This window comes from Hyalella azteca, unplaced genomic scaffold (genome assembly GCF_000764305.2).
Source record: "Hyalella azteca isolate HAZT.00-mixed unplaced genomic scaffold, Hazt_2.0.2 contig10075, whole genome shotgun sequence".
NCBI classification, from domain to species: Eukaryota; Metazoa; Arthropoda; class Malacostraca; order Amphipoda; family Hyalellidae; genus Hyalella; species Hyalella azteca.
Genome location: NW_025940124.1, coordinates 37,958 through 61,384, shown reverse-complemented (window position 1 = coordinate 61,384; position 23,427 = coordinate 37,958). Strand labels below are relative to the sequence as shown.

The 23,427-nt window shown below is 38.6% G+C and overlaps 1 protein-coding gene and 1 long non-coding RNA gene across 3 annotated transcripts; both read left to right on the top strand.

Moving 5' to 3' along the window:
* Positions 1 to 905: 905 nt before the first annotated feature.
* On the top strand, positions 906 to 11,163 carry LOC108665646 (SH2B adapter protein 1). Of its 2 annotated transcripts, none has more exons than XM_047882275.1 (11): positions 906 to 1,480; positions 1,751 to 1,938; positions 2,433 to 2,534; positions 4,405 to 4,538; positions 4,954 to 5,060; positions 5,372 to 5,530; positions 5,800 to 5,943; positions 6,710 to 6,882; positions 7,311 to 7,470; positions 7,824 to 7,924; positions 8,220 to 11,163. In XM_047882275.1, the coding sequence occupies exons 1-11, from the start codon at positions 976 to 978 to the stop codon at positions 8,340 to 8,342; spliced, it is 1,896 nt and encodes a 631-aa protein (XP_047738231.1). In that variant the 5' UTR covers positions 906 to 975; the 3' UTR covers positions 8,343 to 11,163. The 2 variants fall into 2 exon arrangements, with proteins under 2 accessions (XP_047738231.1, XP_018007911.1); XM_018152422.2 differs by having other exon boundaries at positions 5,794 to 5,943.
* A 7,666-nt stretch (positions 11,164 to 18,829) lies between these two features.
* LOC108665648 lies at positions 18,830 to 21,241 on the top strand. Its single transcript, XR_001930456.2, has 3 exons — positions 18,830 to 18,907; positions 19,607 to 19,730; positions 20,796 to 21,241. It is a non-coding gene; the product is annotated as an uncharacterized LOC108665648 (long non-coding RNA).
* The last annotated feature ends 2,186 nt before the right edge of the window (positions 21,242 to 23,427 follow it).

Below are 23,427 nucleotides of genomic sequence, written 5' to 3'. Positions count from 1 at the left end.
GCCTCGCATAGAACCTGCCGTGCACCACCAGGCCGCGGATCGAATCTGACTTCCGGGCATCGTTAAATTACGTAATTTTACGTTCACCGCATCTGAGGTTAGGTTTCAGATTCCAAGGACGGACAAGGTCGGCTTGACAAAAGTTAACAAGTCAACAAGACAACAACCAACTACCAAGTACCAAGTACCAACAAATAAATTCAGAAAGAGAAAAAAAAACAAAGAAATAAGAGCAAAAAGAAAGGAAACAAAGATTAAGAGAAGAAAAAAAATAATAAATAAAATGAAAAAAAAAAAAAGGACTGACAAACCTCTGAGGGAGAAAGCCAGTTGAGTTTTTCCAGGAGCAGACTGAATTCACTGAAAATTATATTTATTAGGTGTGGATATGATAAGTATTAAGTTTGGCTCACAATGAATCACCGGTTACTTTAGAGAACGCAATTTAACACACGTGCTTTTGCCGTGAACGCAACTGACTTTCTCGTCATTTGCAATGTAATCAAAAAAATTATCTTCATTATAATATCAGTTTAGATGTTTCTCCAATCACATTGGCATGTTAGCATCTTAGATATGTTTGAGCATTATTAGGAAGAATCCCAATTTTAAAAGTTTGATAAGAAATCCGAGTCTTTTCTTATATTCTCAAGTTGAAAATAATGATAAAATTATGATGGAAGATAATTCACACTCAAAATTTTATTCCTCAAGTGAATAGTAGAAAAATTTATCACACCCAAGACTTATGAGTTGGCTTTTGATGCATATATATAGGAGTCAAAAAGAGATACTTATATAGTTACTTGCTTATTTTTCCTTGCAATATTTATTTAATTTTTTTTGTATTATTTTAATAAATGAGTAGGAAACCTACAAATACTTATCTTGTTAATTTCTTTTCAGGTATTGCCTAATAGATCCATCCCATTTAGTCTATGTCATGGATTTTTGAAAACTTGAATTGAATACAATATGGCTAGTAGCAGCACAACTGTAGAAATTGCTGCTTCCCCTAAAGACTCAACAACAGACCTGCACTCAAATGAAAGACTCTTCTTGGATTTTTGTGATAAAGAAGCTCACTCTGCAGCATCCAGCTTTTTGTCTGCTTGGTCACACTTCAAAGGATCAAGTTCTCAACTGTCTTTGGTAGACATTGAAGAAATCTGTGCTAAATTTTTGGAATTGCTTCCTAAACATATTGAGTCACTTATACATGAGCAAGGCTCATCACCATCAAAGCTCACCAATGGGGTAAATGAGCCTAGTGCTACAGAAGCTTCTGTAATACCATTGACTCCAGATGACTTACTTGAAGTTACAAGTGATGAAGGCCCTGAGTCCCCATCTGTGCGTGCTGCCCCAAGACCATTCTTCAGAAAGCTGTCTTTCAAAGGTCTACGCAAGCGAAAAGGACTATTCCTGAAGCAGCATTCTGATGAAGTAGAACTATCTCCTCATCGAGACAAAGTTCCAGGTACATTCAATGCTTTTATGACAAACATAAAAAACTATGTTAATTTTATTTTAAGTTATTCACTGCTCTACACTCAACTGTCCAATCATTTGAAACCATTGCTTTTAACCTGTAATAATATATTTCCAAGCAAATTAGAAAAAAATCAAATTTGTAAGGAAGTAATGAGGACAAAATTGTGAATGTCTGCTCTAATTTAAGTCAGCTTCATAACTCATCAGGAAGTCTGCTCTATCTACAATAGCTCTTGATAATTCATTATTTTTCCAGGTTTACTATCTGAACGAGGTGGGAGGTCTTTGCGCACCATCAAGGTTGTGATTGATTGTGTCCGAGAAGGTGTGGTGCATTTGCTAGCTGGTGACAATCAAGAGGGGCAATCTCACTGGATAAAGTCAAGACTAGCCCTCATTTCAATGCCTGCTGGTTTTGTTATTGAGTTTTACTCTCCTCCTAAGGTGTGCTAATTCTTAGATATTATTTCTATTCCCTTTATGGTGTTAATTGTATTTTTTCTATTCAGGGTACTAAAAAATAATGCATATTATAATATTTATGGCTTCATAAATGTAAATTTTTTAAATTTACAATTACACTTCATTTAAAAATAGGTATGGTTTGCTATATCTCAGCAGCTAGATGGTCTATTTTGCTGTTATAACTGTTTACTCATTTACCTTTCATAATATTGTATGCAAACAGCATGCAACTTTACAATACGTGATGATTTATGATAGCATTGTTTTATTTTATGGGCCATTAAAGTCTTGACATTTCAGCCTGCTGGATAATATCCTGGTATTTTCAGTTTCACTGCATTTCCAATACAACACTGGAATGCACTTAATACATTCCAATACCACTTAATGGTCTTGGTCAGGCTGTGTATTTGCTTGTTTATTTCAGAAGTTACAAATGTGTTTTTAATTAATTCTTGTATATTCACCATCAGAATATGAAAGCTCGTTGTGGTGTCTTCTGTCATTCTGTCTGTGAGGTTCGGGAGACCACAGATCTAGAGATGCCTGACCTCAGGAATACATTTGTTATTAAAGTAAGTTTTCAGTGTAACATGGTACAACATTTAGTCTCTTGCATCATGTTTTTCAAATTATTTTGTGGCTAAGTGTAATATTTTATTTTTATTATTCATCAATCATGTTTACTTTACAGATTATTTTATTATTGCACAAATATTTTCATTTAAAGGGCCTACATATACTTGTGAACTTGTGCACCAAAATTTGATTTTTTTCCTTTTTTTTTTTTTCTCCTTGTTGTTATTGATGAACATTCTTCTTCTTGATTGTTGAAAAAAATATATTATTGACCAGAAAGAAATATAATTTTCTTTTCTTGCATATATGAGAAAAATCCTGGTTGTTTGGTGGCTTCTTTGTTTGGATGACTGAAAGGCAGACTGAAAATCCAATTGGTATTGATTCCCCACACCCTTCTTGTGTTTTCATCTTGTGTGGTGTAACAAGGCAGCAGTGTAGAATGACGGTCGACGGTTCGGCAGGTATAGTACCAGCACAGGGAACAGAATAAAAACAAACTCAGGAGATCAAACAGAGGTAGAACTAGGCATAAATATATTAAATAGAATCAGTGGTACATTAAGGTGAAATATGAAGGTTAGTAGGTTAGTGAAGATGGGACAGCCCAGGGCTATGAGTGATAGGGTGAACCTAGCATGAGAACAAAATTACCAGCAGCCCAAACTGGATTGAACAGAACAGAGTAAGCAAGGATAACTAGCAAATGATCAAAACTGGGCCAGGATAATAATGAGAGAACTATCTAATCAAAAATACAAAGAGAATCTAATCAAAAATACATAAGAGAAAATTGCAGTCTTGAAAATTGGTCTTGAGTCCAAGCTTGACTTTATCAATCTTCAGGCCAGGGTCTGGGAATGTCAGTGAGCAGAGTCCATAGGAAAACAAGAAGACGGTGATCTTACCGGTGGTAAGTAGTGGAGGGAACAGAATGGGCTTGCTGCAGTGGTTACAGCAGGAGTAAGCAGACTGAACGTGGCTGGGCATAAACGAGGCCCCAACACTAACTCCAAACTTGGTTTGTATATGGCCCAAGAGTGGCTCAAGACTATACTGACATGTGGTTCTGAAGCTCGTCCGGGACCAGCAAAACGCGCTCCAGACTAGCTGCTCTGCAAAAGTGCAGGAACAAGAACACATAAAACCTATCCAACAATAATACTTGAAAAACATAAGTACACTTGGAACACATAAGAACACATTGATCTATCTAATACAAAACTCTAAAACAATTTTAAGGGATGATTTATGATATATACAAACGTTTCCTGATAACATTTAAACATTCAATAATTAAAATTTAGGACTGCGGTGCATGGCTTGAGTGTTCCCTTAACTCACCTATTGAAGAGCCAAGAAAAGCATTAATAGCAGTTCAGCAATAGGTCAGTCTTTATAGCAGCATAACCAGAAAGCAGGTTATTTAATGCAGCAGGTTAGTCAGCAAAAGGCACTAGGTCAGAATAGCAAATCTGTTTTAGTCAATAACAACCCATGAAGAAGGTGACTTTGCACAAAAATGACTTTAACTGGCTTTATTGTTCCACTGATCTGGATCATTCTAACATTCAAACACTGGGGACAAAAAGAGAGAATTAATTGAAAGCACTTAATAAATCATTCATTTGCCTAAATGCAGCCCCTAACAATGTCATAATTTGAAAGACCTTTGCATGTGTTGTGTACACAAACTGTTGTACAATATGATGTCTGTCATTCACTCACTCTTTACTTGCTTTGTGTTAGCAGAAAGTTGTACAATATGATGCCAGTCATGCACTCGCTCTTTACTTGCTTTGTGTTAGCAGAAAGTTGTACAATATGATGCCAGTCATGCACTGGCTCCTCACTTGTATTGTACAGGCTGACAGCGGTGCAGAATGGGTTGTACAAGCTGTTGACCATGACGACAAGAAAGAGTGGCTGGCGTGCATAATTCGCTACTGCACACCCAGCACTCGACCCACCACTCCTGCCAAGATGGACCGCTCCCTTCTGTCAGTTGCTACAGTCTTACCACTCCTTTGCATTCAACTTCATGTAGATCTGTTTATGCAGGTTATTCCCCCACTTATTAATCATGGAATTTGCGGTTTGGCCTCCCCTGTTTGAGGCCAAGGTGCATGCCTTTTGAAGTTGCTGTGTGCGCTTAGGAGTTTGTTTATGAGTTTCATTCAATAGATCACAGCTAACTGGTTTTCATCTGAACTAAAATTTTTCTTGAGTTTCACAACATTGATGAAAATATCTGTTCTCTGTCAATTCAAGTTAATGTTGTTATTAGCGCCATTATATGACATTCATGAAAGTATCCCATAACAGAAATAGGGCAACAACGAATTATCATATTGTGAAATTATAAAGCATTATAGCCTATGTTATAAAGCATTATAGCCTATGATGCTCCTGCAGGGACCTAACAGGCGTTCTGCGTGTTGCGCGCACCAAAGACCAGAACGGCCAGCAGCTGTTGGCTGAGCAGGAGTCCACGCTCAGCCTGGGGCCTTTGGCCGGCTCCAGTAAGCCTTTCCTTTCACCAGCTAAACACTGTGTTTTTTAGATGTGTTACATTATTACCCTATTATTATTATTATTTAGATGTGTTACATATTACCCTATTATTATACTCATGCTCATATTGAAAGACAGACGATAGCTGCGTGAATATCTCGGTTTTATCTAGCTTTTTTCTTGTAGGGTATTACTTTCTGACCAGGTATCTCAAAATCCTAACTGGAGTTCCTGTAGGGAAGCAAAATATCCCTAACATTAGGTCAACAACAGTAGATGTTTGTTAGTCAGTTGAAAATTGTTACCCTATCATCGGCAGGTTTACTGCACCGCCCCGACGTGACCCCCGTGAGCACGAGCACCCTGAGCGTCCACCCCAGCAACAGCTCTCGCTACCTCAGCTCTGCGGCTCAGCTCGAGACGGCAGGCGGCATACCAGAGGGAGATGTCGTGGTCGCCATGCCTTCCTTGTCATTAGGTATTGCATTCTTTTTACATTTGCTCGGGTTACACTCGGGGTCTTGCAAGCTCTTTGTGCTTGCCATGCCTCAGTCACATCTATTGTGTTTCAGCCTACAATTTCATAGTTTTAAATATTAGGCATAAAATAATAATTTTTACGGAAATTATTCTTCATATAAATATTGTTGAAATATATTTGTAATTACTTAATTTTCAAATTTTACATGATATTAAAAGTCAGTCTGTATTAAGGCATCTTAATTATTTATTTGTGATGAGGTCTAGGTGACTCCTCCGGTGACGAGATCGACGATGTGGCGCTGGCGAGCGTGACGGCAGCCAGTCTGGGGCTGACCGCCGGCCTGGGCGGTGGTGCGCGGCTCCTGCCACACGTCGCCCTCAACGCCGGCATCGTGCACAGACTGCCGGGTAGGCAGACTGCAATAATCGTTCATGTATTTAAATTAGATCCTGTCTGTAACACTTAGTCTGTCCAGTTTAGTTATTGATGAAAGATCTTATTTCAAGTCTTCATATGCGCCTAAGGCCGTCCTATATGCCAAGTCTTCCTATATGCCTATAATTCCAAGCTGCAGGCAAGTAGGAGCTTCTCATTATACATGTCCATTCCACCGTATTCAACAAGTTTTTTTAAAGGTGGTAATTGTGGTGTCTAGTCTAGTTGAATTTATTTCCCAAAGGAGATCTTTGAAAGATAATTGTAAACAGTATGACGACTGTCAAGAACTGACATCTTGCCTGCATCTCACAGTGGTATGCTTCAAATATTATGATTTTCTGGTAGCTGAGTCTGGGAAGTCACAAAATACTCCAAAAGTAGGATATATTCTCTCAATTCAAAATATCTTGCGACATAATCTCATACCAAATGTCGGTATAAAATAGGAAACGTTTTGAAGCTTGAATGACTTTGTATAAAGCATTTGTTTGTTCACGAGCGTGGTTCAAATTTTACTCAATTTTTCCCAACAGCAAAAAATGTTTCAAAGTTAATAAACACTCAATTTAATATTTCTTTTGAATATAAGGGAGAAATACTAGCTGTTCCAGTATCATCTAGCTCGATGTTTGTTCTAGGATGGATTTTGCATGATAAACTTGGCAAAATATCGCAATGACTGCAGTCCAGTAGACGCGTGTGGATTATTGTACACAACTGACTATGTTCCTGCAGAGCTGCCAGGGCTGCACGAGTACCCTTGGTTCCACGGGCTCATGGCGCGTGGTGACGCCGCTGCCGCCGTGCTGCACGAGGGCTCCGACGGTCACGGCGTCTTCCTTGTGAGACAGAGCGAGACGCGCCGCGGCGAGTATGTGCTCACCTTCAACTGCCAGTCTCGCGCTAAGGTGAGACGCTCTTCCGTTCTGAATCAAAAATTATTTCCTAGCATGAAACCTGTCATCTTAAATAATCGATTCTGCTGGAAAGATGGATTTTTTTTATCTCCGGACTTTGGCCGCAACCCTACAGGATTGTCAGAAGGGCTCAACAATTTTCCTATAAAAGTTCAATTGCTGAGATTTTATTGCACTTCGATGCTGTTCATTAAAACCTCAATGTGAAATTAAAACGTTTTTATTTAAGAAAATGACTGTTTTAAAAGAATCTCGCTCAAAATACTAAAACCAGCGTAACTAATAAATGATAACTAAAACCATAACACCATAAGCAAGTTTCAATTGTTAATTCCCACTTCCGAATGAATTTCATGGAAAAAGCTTTAAATTTCTTGCTTGTTGTTGTCATATCTTACACTTGAATGTTGCTATTCCAGCACCTACGACTGACCATCAACCCAGATGGTACCTGCCGAGTACAGCACCTTCCCTTCAGCACCATCTTCGACTTACTCGAGTACTTCAGAGTGAACCACATCCCGCTGGAGTCAGGCGGCAGCTCGGACGTCACCCTCACTGACTTCGTTGTTTGCACCGGTACGGTCTCCTTTCTTGCGCGGTGTCGACGTCACCTCAAAAGCTTCATAGATAATTACTAAAAAAGTTAATTCGCACGGCATGGAAACAAAATCTGTTATTCCAGTAAGCATGGGCCTGAACTCCTCTTGAATGTTCGCCCTCTTTTATTTGAGGATATAGGCGCAATTTTCGTGTGGTACGCGCCTAGTTGATCCCTGACTGTCGCAATAACAGGAGCTCGTCTCCTTGCCTCCATATATTTAACTTTTCAGTATAAAGTAGAGCAATTATTACCTATTAAGTGGAGCAATTATTATCAGTATTTAGTGAAGCAAATGCCGCTCATATTAAATGTAGCAATTACCGATCAGACGGCAGTGACGAGGACGGCAGCATGTCCGGCCACCAGCACGGCGGCGCGAGTAACGGAGGCTCTGAGAGACGTCGCCTCAACCCCCCCAATCAGCCACAGGTCCTGCTCGTCTATAGATCTTGTTCATAATTTAGCTTGAACAGTGCGAGACGTGGCACTACTGAAAACTTGCTATTTCTTAAATGAAAGGAAACAATTGATTTATTTATGCTAGGAAGTTAAATAAACGAGCTTTCTAAATTGAAATTTTGGCATTTTCACTTTACACCTCATGCTCTCAGCTCAACCTCCGCGTGTAAAATTTCAATTATTGTATTACTGCACGGCTCGTTATACCTCTACCATTCAGTGCACATTCATAATTTTGTATCAATGACGTGATAATTTCTGACAGTTCATCACTCACGGAGGGTCGGTACGGTTGACGCTCGCGGAGTTGGAGCGCATGCAGTACGAAGCAAGCAACTCTGGCGGGTCATCAGGCCGTGCAGTAGACAACATCTACACCTACAACTGAGGGGCGCAGCTGCGTGAGCCAAACTTCTTATGAAAGTTGTACTTCTTCAATCGCATAGCAAAGGCAATTTATGCTTAACAAGCCCGGTGGAGAGGAGTCAGATGAAATGCGCAACTGACTGCGTATAACCTGCTGGAAATATAGAATTAGGCGATTATTTTTGCTTAAATTACTCGGATTCAAGTCTTGATTATTGTATATTCTGAAAGTGTGGCAGTTATAAAATCGAGCGTATCGTTTACAGTTCTGTGAAGAGTAGAACTATTCAATGGCCCTGCTTGAATAATTTGCCCAAATTTTTTATTATTTATGGGTCAATAACTGATAAAAGTTTTGATTTATTCAGAAGTGCGACGTTTAGTATCAGACATCAGGAACTTCATTTCAAGGCAGCTATGTCTTAAAGTTGCCTCGTTTTCCTTTATTTGTGCGACTCATTGTAACCCTGCAGTATAATGGCCCATATCTGCGTCGGATGCATGACAGCTGCCGGTTGTCGCTCGAGTTGCAGTGACGGCAATCTTGGCTTGACCTCCGTATTTTTCGCGTTGTTGTTATTGTATTAATGCTGCCTTTCATGTTGCATTACCGCTGCAGCTTCATCACACATAATTGCTGCAATACTGATGATGGATGGCACCAGAGTCTGTAAAAACTCATCAGTGCAATAATACTAGTCTTATCTCATACCTACTAGTCTCTTCTAGTCATGATGTGCGACTCTGTTCACTAAGTTTTAATTCTCTTACTCTGTGATATTTTGTTTGCGTTGTTTTTCCTTCTTAATCTTTTTTTCCTCTGAGTAGTCTATGAGATTTCGTCTCGTTTTAATTCCGCGCTGAATTGTGGAAATCCTTGATTTGTTTCTATAAGGAAAGTGCTCCTAGTCTGCTGTTCGACAGAGTGGATCCTTCCAAAATCATAACGCAAAATCGAAGTGTTTATGAGTTTTGGTTAATAACAAAGAAAAGTTATTGTAGGGGTAAATATAGGTCCAAATGTAGAGTACTGGAGTATTTTTTTTTAATAAAATCGACTTTTTGGTCAAACAATATCATGCTCTAACCGTGATGTCATTTTCTGCTCTCCTTGACGTCTTTGATGTAACGTTTGTTATTGCCTGATGTTGATTTATTTTGATGGTCTAGACATTAAGCATTTTCGTGTCCACAATTTTTTTTGGACTAACTGCAGAGAAAGGAATAACGAAGTCTTCAATTTGTAGATTGAGGAAACTTCAGCACTCTATACGCGATAAATTGTTCTGTGCTGTTGGAATGTCACTACGCGGTTTCCGTTAGTGCTCTGGTTCTTTGACTGTAACTCTATCTTGCGAGAGATAAACTTTATCTGTTACGTTCTCCTGTATTTCAGGAAGCAACAATTACTGCTACATCAGTGAATACCAGTTAACGTTTTCAGTTGCAGCATTTCTCTTGACATAGTTTATTTTATTTTTAATTTAGTATGTTTGTTCATCGTTCGTAGTTTCGTTAGTCAGTTTAATGATATCTTACAAACTACGCCTGACGTGTAGATGCTCTATGATAGAAACAATGTTTGCTTGTGAAATCGTCCTATGTGCTTAAAAAATTTACTTCATTATTTTCTCTTGTGTTCAGATGAATTGTCAGGAGAAAGTTTCATTTATAAAAATATGCGCCATGAGACAATGATTAATTCCAATTGTTGTACTACTGTTTTCTTTATTTATTTGCCAAACGAATGATGAACGATCATACTTACCTTCAAGTATTATCCTATGAGGATGTCATAATTATCTTAAAATTGCACAAGTGAGTTCAACATGCTAAGTTGTGTTGTGTACATATGTTCTCTGGTAACGCTGGAGTTAGATTCTTAGTGTGTATTGTTGACGATATGTAATAACATGAGGCCAGACTTGCATGATGCCTAACATGTCGACGTTAGTCGGATCGTGCCAAAGTATATCAATTTTTGTAGTGTAATTTTCTTTCTAATGGGCAATTGTTGTAAGAAACTCAATTGAAGATCTCGCTTCTCTTTCTTTGAACTCCTTATTTGTGTTTAGCCGATGAAACTCGTTTGCCTGCGTTCTTTGTTTATTTCAGTCTGCCGTTGCGCGTCTTGCTTTCGTGGTTGCCAGCAAATTTGTCCACTATTGAGTCGACGTCAATCCTCGCAGAGATCAACTCAATTGCCAGTCAATTTGATTAAGTTTATAAAAGTACAATTTATGGTGCTCAATTTTTAGTTATATATTCACCTCTATTGATCAGTTGTTAAACCTCATACGTTAATAACGTTATTTTATTTTTAGTGGAGTTTAACAAGAAAGTCATGTAGACATTGGTGAACTTAAGCCCTATGCTAAGTAATGGTACTAATTAGTTGGATTTTCCTACATGTATGTACCCCAGATTTGCGTCCGTATCATTATTAATCAATGGTTCTAATTATTGTTTTTTATTAAACGTGTGGCCGTATCTCTTTAGACTCGTTTATGGTTCTCGGCACGCATATTGGTCTCATAGAGCGAGATTGTTTCAGTTACAAATGTCTTCTAGTCGGTAAACTTGAGTATTAGTACTAATTTAAATTTTTTGTTTTAGTTAAACAGCTGCTCTATTCTAAGAATGGTTACCGCGTGAATGGACTCGTAATTTTGAAGCTCTTATTGTGTGTGCTCTCTAAGGTCTCCTCTTCGCCCTGCTCATGTCCATGTTGTCACTGATGCGAGGTGTGCGCAATACTTCATCTTCTTTTAATCAAATCAACTCTCACAACAAACTAGTTAATTTAACTTCACGAAATGTTTTAATAAAATTCCTTATTGAAACCTTAATTGTTCAAACCTGTCGGTGAAGTTGACGTAAATGGCAGTAAGTAGAAAATGTTTACGATAGTTAATCGATAGTGCATTTTGTTTTAACCAAGTGATTTCCGCGTTGTACAGTGTGTATAAAAAATCTCCGATTTCCCAAAAGCAGTAAACTATTTGGGTACTGAAGCAAAATTCACCATCAACGTAGTGTGAAAAATAGGAAACATTAGTTTTACTTGGCTTTGGTGGACGGATTGAAGGATACGAAAAACACTTGTCATGATGAGAAAGACCGTGAGTTTCCTTAAAAGCTTATGGTGCTGACATTATCACTAAGCCAGATTCCCAAAGTATACCCGAAAGTACTCTTTTATAACTGAAATGATGAAGGAAATAACGTATCGGTCATTATAGGTGCTCTCGTTATTCACAAGTTTATCCAAACTCTAAAGCGACCTCTCCCTCTGATGTCCGTCCAAGTCTGAACTATAGCACCTTGAATCCGGCCCTTTTTCTGATATACGAGTGTCATTTGAATACTCGCGGATCAAATGGAACATGTCATGTTCCATTTCCTGGCGCTGCTCATGAGAAGAGCAGCGCCAGGCTTTTATTTTACGTTTTATAAACAATTTGTCGTGAGAGCAATCAAATGAGGTGCGAAAGTTGAAATTTAATCATTTCATTACATCACTATCCCCATATGAATAAAGTATTTGATATGCTGCCAAATTGGGCCTGCTAAAGAAGCATCCTTTAAAAGGCAAAATTTACGAATCTCGTACCGAATTCGATTGCATATCCTTTTTCGATTAAACGTAAAATTTAACCCTGCGGTAAAAGTTGAAGACAAATACTCTGGAACTACTATTAGAAGTGCATGAAAACTCGGAGGCGAACAGCATTTCATATACCATTTAGCTGACATTACCAAGCAGTCAACTCGCTGAGACGTCAAGGTACGGCTGATAAACATAGCTCTCCGCACTCACCACTGTGTCACCTTCAGGAAAACAGAAACGGTAAGTCTGTACGCAACGGAATTAATTAATGGTTGAAAACGTAGCATAATTGTGTCGGCGCTTAAGAATTGCTCTTGTGCGGCCTACTGCCATCCTTGTACGTATCTTTCGTGACCCGCTGTTCACAGGAGATCTGAAAACTGCCCCTCAGGAGAGATCGATCGTTTTAAAATGACGTTAGTTTTTCTTCTCTACTTTAACAGATCTGTAAGGTGCTGGGCTAGTCCGAACATAAGGTGCTCGGCATAACTTTGTCTAGTCTGTTCCTGAACGCGTTCATATAGGCAGGATAAAGAGTTTCTTATACCGAGCAGGTACAAAATTTATTTTTTTTTTTAAAAATAGTATTACGTCGGTGTGCGAACAGTAATATTGCTGTTGTTGTCACTAATGACACCATGCAATGGCGTTAACAACATTAAAATTTGCTATTAGTAAAAAATTAAAATCTATTTTCGTCTTGCCGGCCGCTTGTAATTCTAACTTTGTATTCCATAGATAAGTTCAAAACTGTGGCCCTCACAGGTTTCCCCATTCTGCCTATCCTCATCGCTCTCGTTCCCCTCTGGGCGACACGCGTGCAAGTTCATAAATTAAGTTTACTTGTACAATTTTGATGACTTTACAGTCGCGCAGCTCCTTCTTTTCTCCGTACTTCTTTTCTATGACTCGTGTCTCTCATCTTTCATAATTATCTCTATTTTTCTTAACTCTGCGGGCTCGACAATATGTCAATGGATATATTGATATTCATTTTAACGCTAGATAACAATTATCAAGAATAAATAAGAACTTTAAACAAGAAATAGCTAAAACCATATTTAAAACCATTTGTCAGCTTTAAAACGCAGCTGCCACTTATCAGCCCAGTCATCCAAACTGTCAAGATAACCTTGCAACTGGACTTTTGCGACGTATTCCTCACTGCATTAGAAACTTTTGTGTCGTCAGCATACATCGAGCACACGCTAGACACAACTTCTGACAGATCGTTTATAAACGCAACAAATAAAACAGATCCCAGAACGCCTCCTTGTGACACGCCGCTGCGCACTGAAGCCCAGTCTGATACGGTCCCATTAATACTGACACGTCGTCTCCCTACTAGAAAATCTCTTATCCATTTGATTACATTATTCTCAATTCCATAAGACTTAAATTTACGCAACAGCCGCTCATGTGGAAGACTGTCAAATGCCTTGGCAAAATCGAGGTACACTGCATCTACTGGCTCCCTTTCGTCTAGCAGGCGGGTCCATTCATTCAGAGTAGACAAGAGGTTAGTTGTGCAGGATGTCCCGGCAATAAAGCCATGTTGACAGTCTGATAGAAGATTATAAATATTCAAATGATCGATCAATCGATCCCTCACCACAGATTTCATTACCTTGCAAACGACACTTGTCAAACTGACAGGGCGATAGTTGCCCGGGCAGCTTTTGTCAACTTTTTTGAACAATGGTGTCATTTGAGCTTCTTTCCGTTCGGCGGGCAGGTTCCTTCCTTCAAAGTTTCCTTCGAAAAAAAAAAAATTACGTCTAAGGTCCGGCTAGGACGGTTGCTAACTCTTTGAGTAATCTGGGGTGGAAGCCGTCCGGTCCATATAACTTGGGATTTAGACGATCAGGCGCTTGAGAACCTCTTCTTCTTGTATTTCAAAACTTGTTAATTTAGAGCCGACTGGGCGCTCCTCTATAGTTGGAATATTGTTCGAGTGCTCTTCAGTGAATACGCTACTAAAAAACTGATTAAGAATGTTATAGCCTCGTCCTCATCAGAGGATATCTTTCATTTATCTATTTTCAAATCAGAAATACCTCCATTAATTGTCTTGCACTTCAAGCTAGCGTACAAAAGAAGGCTTTCGGGTTCCTTTTTGCATTTTTGGCAATATTTTTTTCGAAGATTTTTATTGCGGTGCGACAGCTTACATTAGCTTGATTTCGAGCTCTGGCGTATAGATTGTAATCGGCATCGCTACGAGTCTGTAATTAAAAAGCAACATTTTTTAAAAGAGACCTTGTCTCCATAACGGGTACAGTTCTTACTCTTTTGATATTATAAATCGCTCGTTTTTCATGCCTGATGTCGCCTTATCGTCACTCAGGTTTTAATCTATGTAGTGTATATTTGAATTTTCCTTGCCAATTTTAGTTGTATTTCCTAGAATTGTTTGAACTAATGATGGTGTAGGTCTCCAAAAAGTTTTCAGTGAAGATATGGTAAATTTTCTTGGCTTTTTTTGCATTTAAATTGTTGGCTCATTGAAAACATTTGGAATCCACTTACACGGCCAGTTCTAGATCCCGAAAAACTAATACAATCAATTAGCTCAACTGAAATTGGTAGAGTACATATTAAAGGTTGAATTTCAGCAGACAAAACTATCCGAAATACTCAGGTAATTGGTATCCGAAGTACCGCGGTAATTGGGAGTTAGGGTACCGCGGTAGTTGGTATCCGAGGTACCGAGGTAATTGGGATCCGATCGAGGTAGCAACTAGCAAGGTAGTTGGTATCCGTGGTACCTCTGTAATTGTGTAATTGGTATCCGTGGTACCGAGGTAATTTGTATCCGAGGTAAAGGGGATCTGAGGGACCAATTACCTCGGAAAATAACATAATGCTTCATCAAACTAGGCTCCTGAACTCAAAAATATTCTAAAATTAGTAAAGTGGAAACACTAAAAATGGAAGCTAAAATATTTAAGCATCGATCGGACACTCGGACGTTGCGCTTTTCAGCATGAACGCGCACTCTGAACGGAGTGGACACGCAAATTGGTTTCCGGGATGAAAATGTTGTGATCCGAATCCCAAATGTCTTACACGATTGATTTACCGCCAATGGTTTGACGCCATCTCAGTTTAGAAGAATGGCTAACTCCCTGCCTAGAATAATCATCGGGATTCAATGACTATATTGTCATCAGAGTAGATTCTACGTTTAGTTGTAATTAAGAGCTAACGGCGAAGCTTTGCAAGTTTCAGGTTAAGCTGAGACTACGTGAAGGTCTAGCTCGGTACTGTAAGTTTTTAAAGCTCTCTCTATACTGCATGTATATAAGTACCCTATAATATAAATTTTAAAGGTACGATGGTGAATTGTTCTATTTTCATTCATAAGTCTAGTCTCGTACTGCACATTTTAATGGTTCGTGACGGCAAGTTCCTAAAGTTCCCCAAATGCAAGGTTTTAGAGGTCACAGTATTTAGAGTTTTTATGTGTGAGTTTCTAAAGGTCCCATCATTGAAATTTTCTAACATCTCGGTACATTAAATTTTTTGGCACACAAATTTTTAATGATATGTTAATTGAACTTATCAATTTATGTTTAAGATTATACAATGTCGTTATATCGAGTTTTAGGCGTGCGCGTGGTTCTCCTACATGCTTCATTTATTTGTGAGCAGAAACTCGTCAATCGTCCAAATCCATTCAAAATTTGTCGACTATTTTGACACGAACACGAAATATTGCATTTTGTATACGAATTCAGTTTTTCAGCTCGGTCTGCAGTAATTGCATAGATGAAATTGCGTTCCCATCTACAAAAATAACCAAATCCAATATCCAAAACAGTTCCCTCTTTTCAGCGTAATTTCTCATTTATGAAAAAATGCACTATTGTGCTCGCCATGTCCGTCTGTCCGTCCGTCTGTCCGTCCGTCTATCCGTCTGTCTGTCCGTCCGTGACTTCACGTTTTCGTCGACGAGAAAATGCGCTCTCTGTCACTCACTGCAGTGAGTACTGACTATTGAGTTATATTTTTGATAAATTATCCTGCTACTCGCAAGGGTGCACCCTCGAATTTTCGATAGAATCAAAGGACATACTGTACTCTCAAAAATTTATACGTACGTAGCTATACTCTCGTAGCAATTTATGCATACGTAGCTTTCATATAATAAATCAAACGTACGTATCTAAGTTATACTATCGTAGCTATATATACGAACGTAGCTATCTTATAACAAATCAAACGTACGAATAGCAATACTCTCACAAATTTACAGTCGATCACAATGCGTTTTATTAGCAAGTTTTGCAAATTACTGGCGTGAAGCGTTGAATTCAGCTTGACATAAAACTTGAAGTTTTTGCAATGATTTGGTGAATCCGGTCATCCAAATAAAGATCTTAACCATTGCTATAATTTTTTTAGAATCCGGCTGAGGCGGACTTGTAAAGTAAATTGCAATGCCGGACTCTTCCCTACACCGCCTTACACCGCCGAAGGTCACCTTGACCGTCAAATCAAGGCTGAAAAATGCGCTTCGTGAACACCGATCGCCACTGGTGCTTCGCGCTCAGAAGCAGGACTACTTGGACTTGGCAATAATTACGGCATCACAAATCCGAAGGCAAAACTTTGCCCTAGTATAAGAGCATCAATATATTCCTGACTCGTTTTGTCTATTCAATGTTTTAACCTGAATTGAAGACCAGCCCAAAGCTCAAATGTTCCCAATAACCGCGAGCCTAACCATCGAAGCCCACCAACATAGCGATAATTTAATCAATTTGGGTGCTGTTTTACAGTAGTTTAGCTTACAGTGAAATGAGAATAGCATGTGTTAAAAGAATAACATTCCGAACATGCATTGTTTAATATGTAAGTAGAAATTTTTTGTTGAGTGAACTTCGCTCCCGAGATGACTCTAGCAATCGATAGATTGCTAGAGTCGTAGAGTCTAGGTAGAGATTGCAGGGTCGTATTTTCGGACAAATTCAGCGATTTAGTTTTCTTCAATTGCGTCTGATGACATAAATTTCTGATGGCAGGACCACCTCATTTAACTTAAAAAAATACGGAAAAAATGAAAATATAATTTTTGCACCGAAACCTACAATTCAACTATTATATTTGAATTATGGGTATTTTTATCCGCAGACTTGGCCGATTTTTAGTTGCGTGCAGTAGTAGCGGCGCTTGTGGATCGTGCTGCACTCAACGTGTTAATGAATGATGATTTTTTTAAAAAAGTTTAATTCAACATCTGTTCAACGTTATATACGTGGCTGGTGGGGTACAGCGGTCTTAGGTTCAGAGCTGATGACAAATGCCGGTGAGACGACTGTAGAGTTTGGCAGGGACAGACCAAAGTGCTCGTTTGTTATCGAATTTATGATGCCTTTATTATTTATTTTCAGGCCAGTGGACTCCAACCTTGCGTTTTTCAAGCATTTTCATGAAATATAGGAAAACTAAATGGTCGAATTATTTGAAACATTTTTACAAAATTCAAACAGACATTAATAACATTTTCCCTTTAGTGGAGAAAAAAAAATCATTAATTTAGTTTTTATGATTATTTGGATTTAACCTCATGTCATGTAATATACCACTGTTACGGGAAGGGCAAAAAGTCAGCAATCCTTCAATCCCTAATTTACTAATTTTTAGATACGTTGGACCTTGATTGACTGATACTGCATTATTCTTTTTGTCTGAAGAACCGCGCCCTGTCATCGGTTTAGTTCAAATTTAGTTCCTTATTATTTAAACATGCCAGAAAATTACTTCAGAAGTGTTGCAAAAAAAATGTTTTTATATGACGTTGACTGGGGTTGGGAAATATCGTTAAATATATTCTCTAACAAACAGGACTAAAAATTTATTTGTACAGATCCCGAGCCTTCCAGCACTCGGGACTAACCAGGAAATTCTGTAGTAATTTTATTGTTTAGGACACTAACTTTAAAAAGTTGATAAATCACATGACCTTGATGGTCCAACACCGCCACAACACACGGCCACTCATTTAGCAGCTCGCGTCCTGGGAGTGGCAGCCGTCGTGGGAGTGGCAGCCGTCGTGGGAGTGGCAGCCGTCGTGGGAGTGGCAGCCGTCGTGGGAGTGGCAGCCGTCGTAAGGCAAGTGGGGCGGTGTCACGGTAACGACGGTAGCACCCTCGACGCACGGTATGTACTCATAACTATTGTCTAAAGGACAATAGTTTGTCCGTGACAATAATCGTGTATCTGAAGAAGAAAGTCAGAAAAATGTCAGCGATACTTCAATATGAAATGTTTACATTTTTTTTATTTTCCTAAGATCAATAATTTCCGTAAGATCAACATTAACAAAATTTTAGAATATTCAATTATATTCGATTCGTGTCAACTGATGTTCAATCGAACATACCTTCCATAATAACATTAGTAGTGTTCTCAAAAGAGTTTCCAGCTCTTTTGAGAGCTGGAAACTCTAAGGGCTGTTGGAAAACCAACAGCCCTTACTGCTCTGCCTAAATCATTTACACTTCAGCGTTTAAAATGCGGGTACTTTTAATCAATAAATGTGCAATAAGAAATTAATTATCCGCCGCTAGTTGGAGATCTGAACAAATTTCTTTGAAAAGCGGCGAGTTACCATCTGAACTCAGCCACATTTTAAAATGCGTTAAACTCGTGTAACAATCGACGGGAAGAGCGGCTTGCAGTCGAATTTCTCAAGGTCCAGGATGCATCTTCGATGGTCCGCATTCAATTCCTACTCAATTTAACCGTGACTTGCAAAATAAGATGCATATGCGGGATCCCCGATGTCTTGGCTCGGTGAACACGGATCATTCGTCGCTGGTCTCGCGTGCCGTCGTTCCCCGCAAAGTTCCGGCGGTTGTCGCGGACAGCGGCCTATATAAGGCCAGGCTTTGAGAGGCAGCTTCACTCGCTCACCTGGTCTCGTCTCAGCAGAACATCACAACAAACGTCTCGATAACATGCAGTTCCTCGTGAGTTATTATTTGAAGCCAAGCTTCATGGTTATTTAGATCATGGTTCACTTGGAAACCGAAAAACAAATATTAATTTTTCGCTCCTTTAAGAAAACTAGTGGCAATATCCGTTTCTTGATTTACATAGATATTCTTTTATTGGAAAGTGTTCACTAGTTTTCATGCGACCCGTTTGAGTTATACTACAGTTATTTCTTGAGTTTCTCATGAGGGCCAAAATTAATCATATTAAAAAGAAAAATTATGTTAACTTGAAGAGTTAGTAATTTCTTGCCTTAGCAAAACAATTGACAGGAAGACTTTAGTGTACATTCTAGTTGGAAGAATATTATCTACGCAGTCTATGGGTAAGGAAGACAAAAATTTGGAAATTGGTTTAAAAATGAGAACATGAATTTTTCCGCATTATCAATAAGAATACTGTATACGATCACATGACATGAATACATTTAACCTGTGAATACAACAATGGAATAGGTTTCATAATACTAGCTAACATTGCACTGCAGTAGATAACAATTATATATGTTGTAATAGGATACTATCGTTTAAATAGTCTACTGTCGTGGGAATAGGATACTAAAATGAACTAAACCAAGCTCTGGTTTTGACATCTACCATCAAATAGCCACCGCGTTTCGAAAACGTTCATGGATTCAACATAGAGTTAATAATTCTGACTCAACATCCCGACAGTCGTTGGTCGTGCTGGCTGTACTTGCCGCGATCGCGGTGATGGCGGGAGGCGCCGCGGCGCTGCCTTGGGGCGGTGGAGGCTACGGCGTGTCGTCCGGTGGTGGTTATGGTCAACGCCGCGTCCGTGAGTTGTCATCCGTAATTGATTACAAGCAAAAAATATTCACGATGATTAGGGATTTGGTTACTTGAATTTCATGCTCATCCGGGCTGTTAAACCTTCACCAAATAAGCTTAAGAATAAAAAAAAATTTGTTCGTTTAGTATTCGTTGTGTGCAAGACGTTCAACAAAGCGCAATGAAAATGATACCAACATGGATGCCGTTCCTTTCTCATCGTCGAGCTTCCTAGTGCGTATTTATTTTCCCGGGTTGCACTCCAATCCAGCTGTTTCTTGTACTGGTGCTTCGCATGAAAGAGTTGAACAAATTCATAAAATGTAGGTTAGCTTCTAAACGCTAGAACAAGTTTTACTGTTTCCAAAATGGCTGGGCTCGCAGTGAAATGACCTGGAATCTGTGAACTGACTTCGACTTTACGACAAATCAACAAATTCATAAATTTTGTCAGAAGAATTGCAAAAATAGCCAAAGCCATAGTTGTAGTTTTGTCGTTTTACGGGTCACAGATTAATTGAAAATTCGTTTTTTTTTTTGCATAACAGGATTACTTCTCTCACCTCTCAGTAAATAACTAGATCAGTCTATGAATTCACTCTTAATAGGCCTTAAAATGAAAAAAACGCACAATTCCTAGAATAATACTTTCAATATTAATTGAGAGTAATTTAGGTGGAACATGCATAACATTTTTATTGATTCCATGACTAATTTTGTGCAAAACTGGAATATTCTCAAAAATTTTAAATGGAAATTAATATCAATCATAATTTTTCCCGCTAGATTTGTGCGATAATTCGTCGGGCATGCATCTGTACATCGATGCGTAACTTCTTTTAACACTATTATTTAATCCTTAGCTCGATTTCGAATTACGACTGACCCTGACGTCAGTCTTGTTAAGTTTTAATTGGTGTGTCATAAAAAATGACTTTTTCTTTCACAATAAACTATGAACGTAAAAATTCTGTTATGATCATTTTTATTTGCTAATCCAATAACAGTTGAGTTGCCAGAGGTTATTTGACATCATGTAGTGTGGCCTACAGAACGTTGTTTTATGTTGCAGTTGTGGGGTACATCGATGATGACCGCTACGACGATGACTCGGTAGAGGTCTACGGCTACCGCAAGTGGTGAATCAATCATCTATCTACACATCGATTAACGGCGGAAGCAGCAGAGTGGACATCGCCCGAATAATTAATTTTTCGTAGTAAATTTGATATTAATTGATTCGTGATGGATTAAAATTTTATGCTAGATTTTGATACAAATGCAATATCTTGCAGTCAAGGCATTTCAGTATCGTTACGTTCAGCTGGCAAAAATTGTTCATCTCTATGAAGATTTGTTAGTAACACTAAACTACCAGGGACGATGCAATGTATTTGACTAAAGAATAATATAATGTATTACAATTAAATATAATCTCTCTAATGCTGATATTCTTCTGTATGTTTATGGACAACTCTTATCTTCGTTGTTAGTCATAAATAAAGCGCTTATGACCAATGTTTCTTCTTACCCACAACGTAGGTACTATTAAAATAAAGTTTCATTCACGCCGGTCAAGTGACCACGTGCATTTCGTGATGTTCCACCTCTCGGAAACTTCTCGGGCCATGCAGTCTCTGAAATTCAGGGAACATAAAATATCTATCCAACAAATGCATACATACCCAGTACCCATATAAGGTTTATCCTTAAAGTTCCGAAAATTTCCACCAATTTATACTTAATTCATGAGTTCAACGTGGAGGCTTCAAGATGCATAAAGCAGCGATATTCTTCAAAAAACGTTGATTGTTGGTATTTTTGACTAAAAAGATATCACATGTGTAACTACTAACTAAAAGCGTTACATGAAAATTTTCTTGTACGGATTTTTTTTTTAAACTTATCTAATCCAATTCTAATGATCATGAACGCTCCAATAATTGAAAAATTAATTTTACAAATGTTTTCTATTGCATTTCGATCAAAAACCTAATTAACTTTTCATAAGAATTTTCAACCTAATTTTCTGAATCTGAACACATGAAGGGTGATAATATCTCCTTATGCTTCAAGTTTGAATGAAATCCGTTCAGTATTAATGGATTTATAGCTGGGTGAGTTTAACGCCAAGTTAGGTTTTGCGTTCGAGTGCGCAGGTCAGTTCGCAGGCGAGTTCGTTGAAGTGTCAAATCGGAGAAAAACCGCATTAATATATTAGAGGAGATACACTCAAATATATTAAACTGTCATTCGTTTTATTGAAACATTCACATACAATATGCTACGAAGCGTTAGTTTATTCTATGGATTCATTGGGCTGAATCTGATAAATACTATTTGCACCAGAGAATTTCGTATGCCCGTTGCCCTCTGTTATGGAACTACTCGATAACTCGAGAGCGCCTACTGCGCTAGGAGTCAGTGGTGAGGAAGTGATTGACGTGTGAGGTACACGCTGTGTACTGCTGACCTGCGTGAACTGATGTCGTCAATTGTTATTTGCTTTCTTTACCTTCGTAGTAACTGTCAAGTAGTTTACATATATAGTGGCTGTTTGAATGGGATTGACAAACGAATTATCAACGTCGATAATGAAAATTTCACCCTAAACCGTCCCTCGTGTCCTAATTACAGGCGGCGCAATTAATTCCATTCTTGGTGTAGCCTACGTGGTAAGCTTGTAACTAATCATATTTCATATCTATGGTGTAGCGAAATGCCGAAGGCAGGCTTTACTACTAGATTCACTTCCGTCATCATGCTCAATTTCGTCATGCTCAGTGCTCGCGGTAACCCATTTGCCCCATTACCCTATTTCACATCGGTGGAGTTGAAGAGTGTATTTGAATTCTTATGTCTTAATAAAGAGTGCCGTTCGAAATGTATGATTTAAGTTGTACTTGCGAAATTAATCTTTTTGTATTCTAATTTGTTAATTAGATTGCGCTACCTGATACCCAAATCGTCCTGTCAACAACTTTGTCATCTAGATGTTGCGGTTGGATTTTGGCGATGTCACTTTTTATCGGATCATAAACTGTTCATGAAAGTTTCCGGCTCGTTGCTTTGTAAATCTTAGAATGCGTCATTGATCTCGATTCTAAATGTTTACTTGCTCCAGCCTTACCGTCCGCGTCCAGTAGGTACCTATTCATCACCCCTGGTTCTTCAAACTTCGATCGGTCGCCGTGTTTAGTTGACCCCCCCCCCAATACTACAGTTGACCTTGCCTAATAAAACAAACCTCGCAGCTTCTACTCTTTGACGGAAGCGTGTATTGATGAAATATTTCTAATATATTCACAGGTGAGAAATCTTAAGGGCTTAAGAACTGCTAAGCACAACTTGAGTTCTCATGATACTCCTTAAATTTAGTTATTTTTTGAGCAATGAAACTAATAGAGCTCAGTAGGTAGTTTACCCTAAGCTGCAACAGGCGCAACTTCTCTATAAATTTACTCAGTTTCTCGACTGTGACTAGGTATATGCGCAGCGCTCTCCTATAAAAGCAAAAATTTCTCGATATTGTGTTGAATGTTTTTTTCTCAGTGTTTTCCCCAATTCTAAATCCGTTTCTCCAATGGTATCACTAATATACTTCTGATTGAATTTTCACCTTATTCTAATTAGTTGCAAGAACTGGACTGGTTTATCTTTGATTCTGCGTCACTGTTAGTTATACTAGGTAGCTAGCCTACTTT